The 14,288-nt window shown below is 35.0% G+C and overlaps 1 protein-coding gene across 5 annotated transcripts; it reads right to left on the bottom strand.

Moving 5' to 3' along the window:
* Positions 1–308: 308 nt before the first annotated feature.
* LOC110686854 (non-lysosomal glucosylceramidase-like) lies at positions 309–13,575 on the bottom strand. Of its 5 annotated transcripts, none has more exons than XM_021863452.1 (19): positions 12,893–13,575; positions 12,442–12,552; positions 11,373–11,429; positions 11,200–11,270; positions 10,819–10,918; positions 8,883–8,953; positions 8,640–8,740; positions 8,451–8,554; positions 8,306–8,359; positions 8,148–8,203; positions 7,997–8,035; positions 7,224–7,368; positions 4,644–4,825; positions 4,495–4,562; positions 4,342–4,414; positions 4,181–4,242; positions 3,164–4,094; positions 2,552–2,842; positions 309–752 (listed from the first exon to the last, which is right to left on the bottom strand). In XM_021863452.1, exons 2-19 carry the CDS (start codon positions 12,547–12,549, stop codon positions 476–478), a joined length of 2,790 nt encoding a protein of 929 aa, XP_021719144.1. In that variant the 5' UTR covers positions 12,550–12,552; positions 12,893–13,575; the 3' UTR covers positions 309–475. The 5 variants fall into 5 exon arrangements, with proteins under 5 accessions (XP_021719144.1, XP_021719146.1, XP_021719145.1 ...); XM_021863454.1 differs by having other exon boundaries at positions 12,442–12,608; XM_021863453.1 differs by lacking the exon at positions 12,893–13,575 and having other exon boundaries at positions 12,442–12,860.
* Between the last annotated feature and the right edge of the window lie 713 nt (positions 13,576–14,288).

Genomic DNA, 14,288 nt, shown 5'->3' on the forward strand with positions numbered 1-14,288 from the left:
TTTAAATTGCTTCTGTTTCTTCCTAATTTATTTTCCTTCTCATATATGAAATGGGTTCATTTGACCCCTAAGGATTAATTTTGAAACACTTGAACTAAGTCATTAGAACCAGTCTGACTACATTGTTCAAATAAAATTCATATTAATCATAGTCCAAATGAGTTCGTCCATTTAATACTGATCACTAACGGTCTCAAACATTGCTGGGAATCTGGGATTGCATAATCTTGTTTCTTCACTAAATATGTTGGCCACAATATCACCATACATTTGTATAATATGGCCCTAGCATCACGTAAACTCAGAGATTAAGGATGGCCAAACATGGTAATCTACTATTATCACGGAAGTTATTCAATGAGAATAAATTGTACTCATTTTTGCAGCGAATATGGTCTAGAAAAACTTCTGGCAATACAAGTATACAATAATAATGGGAAAACCAAGAACATGAATCCCTGAAAATAATATGTAATCAATTCCACATCTTCCTGCAAGTTTTATCATAAAGAACCTGCACTAGACCTGTGGAAGCTACCTCTTCTGGTAACTTCAAAAGACGGGCAACTTTTGAGAATCCTAAGTGACATCTAGCCAAATATTCTTCGTTCACTTCTGGTTGTGTTTCCGACTCAGAGGGCTCTGGCCGGCTTAATGCCCATTGAATTGCCCATATAGCCAACGGGCGCATATAGCAGAGCGACCTGTACTGATCATTGGTATTCCAAGCTTCTGGAGTTTGAAAGGAGTACCTACAGGTTAAAACAGAAAACATATTTTCAAACTTCTGTTCATTAGTCAGTTGATTGCTGAAAGCCTGAAACAGCTACAACGGCAAGATCTTGCTCATGACTGCAGCCAGGCTCGTGAAACATGTCTTAAGTTCATAATTTGACCATTCAAAACTTGGTAGTTATTGAGATTATTAATACAATTTTTCCTTTTAAAGAACCAGTAACTTCATGTTATTCTAAGGATAACTTCCTAGTTATTTTGGGAACAAGACCTTGAAAGGCTCCATAACTTATAATTTTGTCAACCGAACAACACAAATTCATTCATACAAGGTTCGTATTTACCCTAATCTACTGGTTCTTGTGTGTTCAGTCTCTTTTATGATGTCATTTCATCTTCAAAATGTTATGGGTTCTAAGAATTTAGAAGAATCATAGGTAATACTCTGCTTTATCTAGAGATAGAAACAGGAGTGAAGAGAAAATCTTATAGGCTGCAACTAAAGACAAAAAGTGCTACAAATGCTAGACATGAAGAGAGTTTTAGCCTAATTTAGAAAATGGATCTAGATTTTGCTACCAAAAAACACATAATAATTTTTTTTTTCTAAAATAAGAAAAATTGAAACTAATAATCCCACTTTTGCCTCATCTTCTCAAAATAATCCCACCTTTACGTATTCTATTAATAATCCCACCTTAACACCCCATATTCTCAAAACAAGTCTTTATACCTTCAACCTGTTTTACAGATTAAATATTTTTATTTTTTATTTCTTTAATATTTCTCAACCATTTCACCCCCTTCATCCATGTCAACCACCATGACCATCCCCTTGCTGCCTGAGAAACAACAACCCCCCCCCCCCCTTTGCTGCTTAAGCCACCACCTACAAATCCCAAGACCATGAACAACCACCATCCCAAGGCCACCCCCAACCTCCTACCAGATATCTCCCATGCCGAACTCTTCTACTTCCCCACTTACATCACTAAACACCACAAGGTCCACAACTACCCAGCCACATCCACCCTAGCAGAGTGGTATCGACGGAGAGAAGCGACGAAAACGAGGGGACAGAAGCAGAGAAGAGAGAAAGTGGTGGTCGGAGGGAGAAAACGAGGCTGCGAAGGATCTGTGGGTTGGCTAATTTCCGATGGTGAGTGAGGGAGGTATTGTAATCGTCGCTCGGTGGTCGAATTGTGTTCAGTGGTAGCTGTGTTTTGAGTTTGGTGGTGGCTGGGTACAATGGCTGCCGGCAACCTAGAGGTGGAATTTAATTAACCAAGCGGGGAAAGGGAGGGAATCATGGAAGAGGGTGGTTGGATCCGGCTTTTCAGGCGAGTTGTTGGATATATTTAAAATAGTATATGAGATTTGTCACCTACCTCTTCTTTTAAAATGACAAAGAATTGCTCCATTCTTAGTCAAAAAAATTGAGTTGCACCACAACCCTCAGCATTTACAACTATTTTAACTTTTTAAGCATTGCAATTACTACATTCAAATTTTTTACTAGGAACTAGATTCACAACATCAGGAAAGTAGTACTAACTGAATTTTTGTAATTCCTTTCTTGATAACTCCATATAGAATTTAATGCCTCAATCACTATTCTAATAGTAGAAATCACACAACATTGTTCACAATTCCAATTAGAAGTGCAAGGCAGTTATTTAACGCCCTTCTAAATGCACCCATATGGACTTCAAATTTATACTTGCGGAAACATCAAACATATCATGATGTGGGATGAGTCTTTGTCTATTATGACACACAAATATGGAGAAAAACAAGCAACAGTAAGAAAACTCACCCAAGTCCTTTTTGTGACCAAACGGCTTCAAAAACACCATATGCAGTCTGAAGACCCATATCCAGTAATCCTTCTTGAATCATGGTGGCCGCAAGGGCATAAGTAACACCAGACCATATCTCTCTTGACTGCATTGATGACAAGTCAACATTTCCATCGGGAAGCATTCCGTTGACAGCCCCTCGTCGCCCCTCCTTTACTTTCATCACATTAAATTCAAAAATACTGGCAAGGGCACATTTTGCCTTTTCCTCGTCAACGATTGGTGTTAGACCACATGCTCGAGCATACCTGCAACCAGAAGTGAGCTTTATTTACACATCTCTTACAAGTAAGAAGAAAAGAAAACAAATTATAAAGAATCATCGTCATTATCATGATGGATACACATGCCAATTCGGAAACTTGTTCTACTCTGCCCAAACAGTTTTGGGAAGTAACAAAAGCATTCATCCAAAAAAGTTGTTTGCTTGATACTTGGTTTCTAAACCAAAGGATAGTTGGTCCAGATGAAAATCCCACTGCAACTGTTCTAATGGAACATTCAGAGACTAAATACTCTAATTCGTGAGCTGTATCTATGTTTCAAGATACAAATTAGTTAGAGCATACCATTGTCCAGCCAATTGATCAGCTTGGATAGATGCGCTATTACCACCACCACTGCTGTCGTAATTGAAATACGAACCATTCCATAATTTCAGATAAACAGCCTTTGCTTTCTGAAATTTAAACCAAAAATAATCCTGTGAGCCCTTATCACCAACTTCACGAGCTAGGGCTGAAGCTGCTTCAAGTGCTGCAACCCACAGCCCTCCACAATATGCACTCACACCTGAGACTGACCATGTGTCATACGTCTGATCAGGAAATCCATCATTTTCAATCATACCATCCCCATCCTTGTCAAATTGATCCATATAGGCCATTGCCACATAAACAGAAGGCCAAACAGCTAGTGCGAATTTCTTGTCACCTGTGGCTACAACATCCCTGTAAACCTGGAGAACAAATTTTGGGTTTAAGTCTTTCCATCGGTCAGTGTTATGGAGGTTGTAAGCATTCACTTCAAACCATGGGTCATTAAGCCCAATATCATGTGGAACAGCACCAAGAACTTTCCTTGATGCCCATTTCCCGTCATGTAGAAGTTTCATTTTACTAGGATCATGCAGTAGAACTGCTGCAGCAAAGTCTCTCTGGATGCTAAGTTCAAGCTCTGGAAATAGCATCACCAAAGAAAACGATGCATAAAAATGAACATCATATGTGTTCCACATGTGATACTCAATGCCTTCATAGTAAAGAAATTGACCAATGTTTTCCTCCCCTTCTAAAATCAAATTGGGACCAAAAGCAGAATTAGAATTAGCTGTTATATGCCTTTGCTGAAGTATCAAAGTCATTTTCTCAAGGATATTTACAGCCGTATCCTTTTGTGTTGTGATATTGGTGGTAGTGTTTACAAAATCAGAGTTAGACTTCTCAAGTGGAAATTCTTTTTCCTTTATAGTCACTGTAGTCTGCAGTGGAGGAGAGCCATCTGCAATTAATGTATATAATAATTTAAGTCAAAATCACCAAACAATACTGACTACTAAAATTAAAGTCACAAAGCCAATTTCAAACCTGTCCACACAGTTCCCCCAGCATTAAGGTAATAAAGCTCATTAAAAAGAGTAACGGGATACCTAACAAAACAAATAAAAAAGAAAAAAGTCACATGGTAAAAGAAATGCAGACTAATAACAAGACCCAACACAAGTGCAAAATTGCAGTTCCAGACACACCATTCTGGAAATCGCTTGTCTTCAAGTATAGGTCTCTGCCATGCTTCAATTTGAGACTCCCAACGCTGATTATCTATATAGGATAGGAACCAAAAGCATTGTCTCAGCTGAGATAACTCAATCAATCATGATGTTCAAAATTACATTACTTACCAACTATAGCATCATGTGCGATATCTGCCGCTGTGTTACCAGAAGTGCCATAAAACTTCGTATACCGCCTGAACCAGTCATAGTAGAGAATAAGATAAAGTCTAAAGCATGATCATAGTCAAAGATATCCTATGAGTCTTTACACTTACCGGTGGTACGTTCTTTCTTTTGAAAATGTCACCTCAGGGCAATCCCATGATAATGAAAATGTGACAGTACGTGTAGATCCTGATGGTACAATAGTTGAAGCTGCAACTGCTGCTCCAATACAAGAAGATGGCTTTGATGGAGCTGATGTCTCTGGACAGTTGAGGTTATCAAAGGATCCATGCTAAATCAAGAGAACGAGACTCAGCACACAACAGTAGTAAAGAGCCCATACAATCCAGACTACTCAATAGACACCCCATTAGTTTTATTCAAGAATATTAGAAAAGAGAGGCAAACACATGCTACAAACTCCATGGATTCAAAGGTAACAACTATGACAGAATTCATCACTTTGGTTTTGAACTCAATGAGCTTCAATTTGTTTGCTTCTAAGCAAAAATTTCTTGTGTACCTTGGGCTTGTTAAACAGCTCAACTAATTCCCTGTTTGCTGAATTTTAATTGCATTCTAATTGCTTGTCAATAAGCTGTGATGGATCGGAGTGACCTGAGACCACCTCGGCCACACTTACAGGTCACACAGGAAGGCAGAAAAGAAACAAGGCAAAGGCAACAGGGGGGACAAGCAGCAGCACAGAAACACCAAGAAGGGGAAGAGGACAAGAGCAGAATCACCAAAAAGGGGGAAGAGGACAAGAGCAGAATCAGCAAAAGGGGAAGAGAACAGAAGCAATTCATGAAGCACTAGGAGGAGTGACAAACTGAGCTCTGAATACTTGATCAGTAAGGGACAAATAGTCAGTAATGTTAAGAGTACTTTTTTGTAGTATCAGTGTATTACTGCAGTATATAAAGGAGGACTAGCCTTGATGGGGTGTGTGGAATGGAGTTATTTGGAAATATACAGCGACAGCCTCAAGTTGCTAATAAAAGATTTGTAGGCTAAACCTACTACCCTTTTGTAAGTTTTGTAAATTTGTTTGAGTCAAGCTTTCGACTTGCATTCACTGTTACAATGTCCTGTTTCATACAATCAGTCTTTAGTCTACTACATAAGCTCATGGTTTTCATAGCCCACCAGCCTTAGACTTTTGCATAGTGCATGTTGTAGATTTGGCTTAATCCATTCACCTAAGTCCAAGTAGTATGCGCATAGTTGGGCATAATTGCTTTGTTCATTTTGTGCATAGTAATTTAGAGCTAAAGAGTTACAATAAATTTAGTTGGCTTTATGATGTAGCTTTGGTTAATAAGGGTGACTTTAGTCTCCTAAGATTACCTTTGATGGTGGATATGTATGTAAACATGTAAGACTATAAGAGTTAAAACATACACATGTGATTGGTCATTAGTGAGGGGCTCAACTTCAGACAACAATAATTGGTATGTTACAAAATAACAAATCCTTTCACAGTAATTCCACTTTGAAATGAAAATTGAGTTTAAGAGCTTTCTAATGTAAGATCATAAGCTCAATTTGGTCAAAAAATGGAGTCACGAGCGCTACAAATTAAGCTGGCAGGAATAAAAGGGTAGCCCAGGCCTCGGGCACATGTAAGACTATCTTTGCTTAAGGGATTTACTTCTTTTTTTTCTTTTTTTATTTTCAAATTTTAGCTTTCACAAACACCTCAACCCACTTAGGGGACCATTGCTTGCTGTGGAAATTCTGCAAATTTTCAGCAGTTTTTGTACTTTTGGTATTTAACTAATTGATCTTGATTATTCAAATAGAATCCTAAGGTTCTTCCATTTGAATAAAAAAAACCACCAAAAACAAGAGGAAAAATGCTTTGTAAGAGTAAATTTTGATGATCTATGAATACATAAGATTTCTATCTCCATATGCATATTTGTGAGCTTTTATTAGTGAAAAAGTCTTAATCTTTGTGGGTTAATCAATCTATACTCAAATTTTGTGTGCAGTATTGAGATTGAGGCCCTGTTTAGTTCACCTTAAATAAATAATAATATGTAAAAGTAATTTTAGTTCAGTTAAAATAATTTTAGTTCAGTAACTCTAAAAAAGAAATATAAGGCCCTGTTCACTTCACCTTAAAAAAATAATATTCAGTAATAATAATTTTTGTTCACTAAAATTAATTTCAGTTCATTTAAAAACAAGTTCAGGTTAGCAAAAATAATTTCAATTCAGTAAAAAAAAAAATCATTTCAGTAAAAATCAGTAAACTTAAAGAAGAAAATTTAATTAAAAAAAAATCAGTAAAAATAATTTCAATGTAGCAAAAATAATTTCAGTTCAGTAAAATTAATTTCAGCTCAATAAAAATAATTTAAGTTCAGCAAAATTAATTACAATTCAATAAATATAATTTAAGTTCAGCAAAAATAAGGTGACGTGAACGGAGCCTTAGAGAATCAGTAAAAATAATTTCAGTTCAGCAAAAATAATTTCAATTCAGTAAAAATAATTTAAGTTCGGCAAAAATAATTTCAATTCAGTAAAATCAAATAAGGTGAAGTGAACAAGGCCTAAAACTTAGTGTCTTTACTTTATTAAACTAATTAATTAGTGAACCAAGTAAATATATTGTGCTTATATCTTTTGTCCTCTGAATATCTGTTTCGGTGAAGGTTACACATCAATAAGGAACTAACCTCTTTCATCTCTTTCCACATATCCTCCGCCGTAATACCTTCTGAATCGCCAGAAATAACAAAGCAAGGACACACTGAGACATGAAACCCATTTTTGTCCTCTGCGGCAATGGCAAATGAAACGGAGGGCTTTTCATTTGCTGTTCTGTGTCATGAGGTTTCAAAACTGATGAGAATATAAAAAAAGCAATTTTTTCCAATTTACAAAAATTGTGGAATGGTCATCAATAGCTTATATTAAGAAATTTCAGAAATTTACAACTAGTCTACTACCATCATTCACATAAATTTTAAGATGAAGGACACACAATAAGACTTCTTAGTTATTGCATTGGAATTTAAAGATCCATATTAAAATGCATTGGTTAAACTAGCAAGCTATTTCACTAATATTCTACATAAATAGAAATTAAGAACAAAAATCATAAGTGAAGCAGTCAGATAAAATAAACTGGAGGGAGTACCTTCTCTAATGTTTTTTAAATTAACAACTTTCGATAACACTTTGTTTTTTAGATTATCAACCTTTGATTACACTTTTTTCTTTTCGGCTAACACTTGTAAGCTAATATGCAATAGGATTTGACATACAATTACTTGCTCATCGTAATCAATTAAGCATTGTGTTTTCAGAGTCTGCTTACATATTAAAAGGTACAAGAAACAGAGAAGTAGAGGCGACATGTTTTCTTATCAAAAATATAACACTTTCGAAAGCTTTACTTAGAATAGATAAGATTGTAGGCTTTGTAGCAAAAAGTAGAGTCACTCACTTATGATGTAAAACTACACCACGTGTGCCATCCTTCATCCTGATATTATATATGGCCTTTTATGTCAGATAAAAATAATGGGTGTCGTCAAAAGAGATACAAGAAAAACAAATATAAGAGAGTATGAGCTGAAATCACTATCTACTCTTACGTGATTTTTGAATTGTAGTGATTACCGCTAGATCCAGAATTTCCACCCACGGAATTCTGTAAGTGGATCAAGACTATTATTTATGTACAACATAAGAAATAACAAACAACTTAGAACTTTTAATATGAAAAGGCATAATAGATAAGTTCATAACGCACCGTCCAAGTGAAAAGCAAGCTAACTTCCGCTTCTTTATTTCCAAAGTTTGATAGCTGAAGCAAATTTGAGTTTTTGGATGAAAAAGATGCCTGGTCACAGTACTATGAACCTGGACTAGTAAAGCTATAAGACCAGTAATTTTACCGTGAAAGTAAATACTGCTACAGGAAAGCTGCTCTCCTTATAATTGTGGGGAATTATAGGTGAAAGTTGACGACAAACAATACTAAGCGTCGGGTCAGGTTCACCTACAATCAGATACCACCGATGAGACCAGATGCAACAGAAAAATTCTAATCAAAGCTACAAAGTTGAAGATCAAGCAAATACTACCATCATATACAGTCCAAGACCTTGGATACAGAGCATAATAAGTAGAATAATTTCCTTTTAAATTCCAATCCCAACTACCAATACCGCTTGCAGTGGTTCCCCTGTTTCAGCCCAGAAGTGATCTTAATTGCAGCCACAACATTAAATTGACATTATGTACTTAATTCCCTATGCAATTAATAGTAATTTCTAGAATTTTACAGAATTAGAAATAAATAATGTAACACATGGAAATATACATACTTGAGCATCTCAGGATTTGGCGGACATAGCACAGAAGAGTATTTTTCACCATTTGGACGAGAAACAAAAACCTACAAAAAGGGAGAGTTGCAGTATTGTAGTCTATCCAGCATTCCAACATATAAAAGCTAATAATAAAGAATTCATTAAAACATAGCTATTGTTCCTCAAACAACACAGCTTCAGAGCCATAGCACAAATTTTGAAGAAGGTGAGCTAGATAGCGAGAGTATGTCCAGGAAAATGATTTGGTACAGTTTAATGGGAGACTGAATATAACGCAGATCTTTTATAATTTAAAAACTGCAACATGATTATAATTAGCACAAAAAACATATTGAAAGCCTATAGGATAATTCAGGAAATAAAAAGACTTTATTCTAAATTGTCATCAGAATATTATTCTAGCTTGTCATCAGAATATCTCGCAGTTACAAATTAATTTCTTTGGTAATGCAATGTTTCAATTGATTAGCAAACACAGTTCATTAGTTTATTGACGTGATAGCATCCAAGAAACGCATAGATTATATATGAATATTTGACCTGGTTTCCTACGTTTATTTCTGCCCAAACAGCTATTTGGATGATTATCCTAATTTATAACATGGAATAATTGAATAAGGGTTCATAAGAAGGTCAGGGAATAGTGGTGAGACCTCAAGATTGGTGTGTGTGGAAATACTTCATCCTTTGCCCACATAATTGAACGACTTCACCTTTGGTAAAGCTAATTTTTTATGGTTTCACTGTATATTTCAAGTTTTGTTGTTTGTCTTGGTCCTAGGGTCGGGAAACATCCCTTATTACGAAAATTTTCGACATTCATTGTTTATAATGAAGTTGATCTTAACCATTTGATTGTAATCCAAGGGCTCTAAATAAAAATTGCTTAGTGTTATGGTAGCCACCTATAAAAGGAAAGATATGTTTTGTATTAACTTAATGAATTATGAATACATGAGAATTTCTCTCTCCATTTGCATCTTTGTGAGTGTTCCTTGGACAAAAAGCCTTATTCTTTGTGGTGAATTAATCTATAACCAAACTTTGTGACATATTAGCGATTAAAGCACTGTCCACTTAATACACTATGATTGTTGAGACAAGTTTAATCATTTTTTCTCGCTTATTTCCTTGTTTTTATCAAAACACAAAAATCAATGATAGAGTCTTGGAAGGGCGATAAATTTAATTGATTATACATCAATTGCTCTAGTTATGTTACATTTCAATTGATTGGGAAAATCTTTTTCTTTGATAAATAAGAATTGTTGATTCAAAAAACGAAAAAAACAACTAAAACTAAGATCCATAAAATTCGAAAAAAATAAATTAAGAAATAAATTTGCAAAGTTGTTGGCTAAACAACACTACGTATGAACACTAAATTTGGCATGTATGTAGCCTACAACGGCAATAAGTCCATACTAGCTACACACCACTAACATATACAATGTATTACTTTATCATAAAGAAGAATTAAGACCACATTGGATGCCAAACTAAATCAGTATTACAGTTCAGTAGCATTACAGCTTTATTTTCACAAACTCGATGTGAACATGAAAGGCATATTCTGCACCACACTAGCTTCACACTACTAACAAATGCAAAGTATTACTTTTTTTTTTAAGACAAATGCAAAGTATTACTTTATCATAAAGAAGTAATGTGAAAACATTGGATGCCAAATTAATTCAGTTTTATAGTTCAGTAGCATTACAGCTTTATTTTCATAAACTCGATGTGAACGTGAAAGGCAAATTTTGCAGCATATACATAGATTAGAAACTCCTACTAACAGCTAACCAAAAAAACAAATTCCATTAAAAACAACTGCCAAATGGACAGATAGGAGATTAAGATGTTCTACATTAAAAAAATTACGGTTACGTGCTTCACCAAAACCAGATAAATTGATGTCAGCACTTACAGAAAATTGGTTTGCCAAAACAGGTTTATCTTCACATGTTCTAGGAAAAATTTGCCAGCGCTGAAACTCGCCTTTGTAACTTCTTCCTATGCTTCCAGCTCTACAAATTTGCTCAAATAAAAGAAAAATCAGCTGTGGTAGTATGATTTACTTTCATGAGCAGAAGATGGTAACTTGGCAATTCAATATTCAGCATAGAAAAAGAGTACAGCCTTAGGAAATGAATATTAGTAGATATGTCACACAATAACACAACATGAGAAGGAAGCAATGACAAGATTCCAAAAAAAATAAAATCAAGAATTAACTGCAGGTCTAGTAAAGATTAAATGATGGTACATCAATAATGGCATTTAGTAGAAAAATAAATCAGAAATTTACCCAATTCCTCCAAGAGGAACTCCATGGTCAGATGTGACAGTACGCTTGAAGAAAGGATCAATAATTGCCCCCTGAGAATACAAGGTTCAGTTAAAAGACTAACAAAAAAGGACATGTGAACACAAGAGCATCATCAAATCTTTACTTAAGCTTTTCAACAAGGGAAACATTACCCTTCCTTTGCCAGCTTCTTCTCGAACATGACGCCAAAGTCTATAACCTATAGGGGCCTGCCATAATTTATGCAAAGGGTGATACGTGAAATAAATGATGGGCAAATCAAGAAAAAGTTAAACCTCACTCATAATCTAATATTAATACAATGGTTAAAAGATCTAAGAGCACTAACCATTTCGAAACCAATATAGCCACAAAGTAACAAATTGGGGTAAAAAAGAAAAATTTAAAGGCATGGTCTTCCCTAATAACAATAAGATTGTTTGTTGATTGAACTAGATTTATTTCTTTGTTAGTTTGGACGTATTTTTCAGATTAGTGTTTAACGAGTGAAGTTAGGCATAAAAAACCCTTAAATTAGGCGAGTGAAACCTGATCAAAGAGGCATTAAATTAATTAGTGAGTGAAGCTAGTTCAAACCAACCTCAAAAACCCCTGAATAAGGTGAGTTAAGCTTTAATAATCAGATTTAGAACTCTTACGCTTTGTTTGGATAGAAAATAAGAAAGGAAAAAAAGGGGAGGGAAAAAAGATGAAGGGGAAAGGGAAACAAAAGGGAAGGGGGAGGTGAGCTCCATTTTCTCTCCAAATCTCTCCAATTTTTGGAGGGATTATGCTTATTAAAGAGAGAAGGAAAATGGATCCTCCCTCTCTTTCCCTTCCTTTCCCCAATCTTTTACCCAAACAAGAGAGTTTATTCCCCTCCCTTTCTCTTTCCCTTATTTTCCTTCCATTTCCTTCTATCCCTACTCTTCTCTTCTCTTCTTTTCTCTCCATTCCTCTCTATTTAAACATAATGCTAGTCTAAACAAACGAGTGAAGCTTGTTGAATACTAAGAACAAACAAATCAAAAAACGCATCAAATCTAGTTGTAAATCTTCAAGAATTTCCTTAATAAAACAATCTCAGACGCTGATGCCAAACTCAATTCCACTCCATAGTTTAAATACAAATTATAATAACTCCAATTGCAGCAAAAAATAAATAAATAAAAAAGTTTCAAAACGAATCAGATAAATTCTAATTACAAAACTAAATTGCACACTAGAAATTGAATAACACACCAATTGAACACACTCCCTGACGCTTAGCCCGAACTCTGAAGGAACTTTTTCGTCATGGTCAAGCTTCCGCTGCCAGCTCGGTTTTATAGGTTCCCCTGGGTTAACCATATTCTACACCGACAAATATCACTTACAAATCACATCTATAACCATAGATCATCAACACCCTCAATTCATAGCAAAATAAAACATAAATCAGTGATTAAATTATTAAAATTTATTTTCTGAAAAAATGAAACAAAGTACAAAATCTTGATCAAGTTTATTTTAGTAAATTTGTGTTGTTCAATTAGTTCAAACAACCCCCAAATCTGAAAACAAAATCATTCATTAAACTGGGTATGTAAAAAGTGATCAAATAAATATGAATATGTAAGAAATCATCAAAATTCATTGATCAACATTTTTTTTTTTTTTTTTTTTTTTAGGAAAAAAAAAATCATTGATTTACCTATGAAAGAATGATTCTGCAATTCAATTTTCTGGAAGACTTTGTAATAACCTGAAATACATTCCTCCCAATATTCTTATATTTATTTTATTTTATTTAATTTTGAAAAACAAGGACCGCCCCTTTATTTATTTCAGAGTTTTATAATTTTCAGTTGAAGGAAAAAAAAAATTAACTGAATAAATTTTTAGTTCGGAATAGTTATGAAAATAAGTTTAAAAAAAAAAAATTTAATAAATTTTGTTACACCTCCTTTTGCATGCCCCGGTTTACAATAATTTTATTGTACATCGAACATTTTTGCAAAAAGTGATCCTTTTTCTATTTAAAAGTGACCCTTTTCTTTACAAAACTGACCCTTTTTCACAAAAGTAACCCTTTGTATTACAAAAAGTGACTTTTTTTTCACAAAAGTAACCCTTTTTTTACACAAAAACGAGTATCAAAATAAAAAAAAAAATAAACACAAAATGAAAAAGTTAACCCAATGGCTCTACTTTCATCCCGTATCTTTATCTCTCCTCAAAACTAAACATTTCCACCATTAACAAACCTTCAATTCTCTCTCCTCCATCAAATCCTCAACCCCCTTCTCCCTCTCTGTTACCAACTGCAAGTCCTCATATTTTCCCCTTCAACGCTGTCGTCATTGTCACCTCCGCCGCCATAGTCATCGCCACCTCCGCCGCCGCCATGTTTGCCACCATTAAAGTAGATGAGGTGAAATGATAGATACTCAGCCATCCCAGCCAGTGGCGACGGTGGTGGGTGTTTTTCTCGGTGATGAAGTTGCCCAGCCAGCCCGATTTACACTAATTTAGTGTAAATCGGATGTTATTAAGAGTTTGTGATTTTGTTATTCATATAAAAAATTTAAGGAAACCTCTCTCAATATTTTTTTTGTTGTAAAATAATATCTTCCATCCACATCAATCAATCATCTCAATTATGTAAGTCAAAGAATACAGTGTACACCTGTAGGGAATATTTCAAGAGTTAATCCCTAGTTTGAACCCCACTGTGATCATACACTAAAGTACGGTGGCGTCCAAAGGGAAAGAAGATAGAGCAAAAGAGTCGCCAACAAGTTTTAGGAACTTGTAAACCGTTCACGAGGTGAAGGTTACACCCCTTAACGATCCAGGAGATCGTCAACTCCAATAGGTCTGGAACGATGACTGGTAGTTCGGGGATGAAGGTACAAATCCAACCTAAAAGATATTGAACCTGCCCTAATAATAGGCCTCTACTTTATTCTGATCGTATTCATGTGCGCTTTCTGACTAACATGCAATCAATATGTTTAACCCTAAACCTGTTTATCTATGTTGGTTGAATATAAATGCACAAATAAACTATTATTGGAGATCACTTGAGTTATAATCAAATTAACCCT

This window comes from Chenopodium quinoa, unplaced genomic scaffold, assembly GCF_001683475.1.
Source record: "Chenopodium quinoa cultivar QQ74 unplaced genomic scaffold, ASM168347v1, whole genome shotgun sequence".
Lineage (NCBI taxonomy): Eukaryota > Viridiplantae > Streptophyta > Magnoliopsida > Caryophyllales > Amaranthaceae > Chenopodium > Chenopodium quinoa.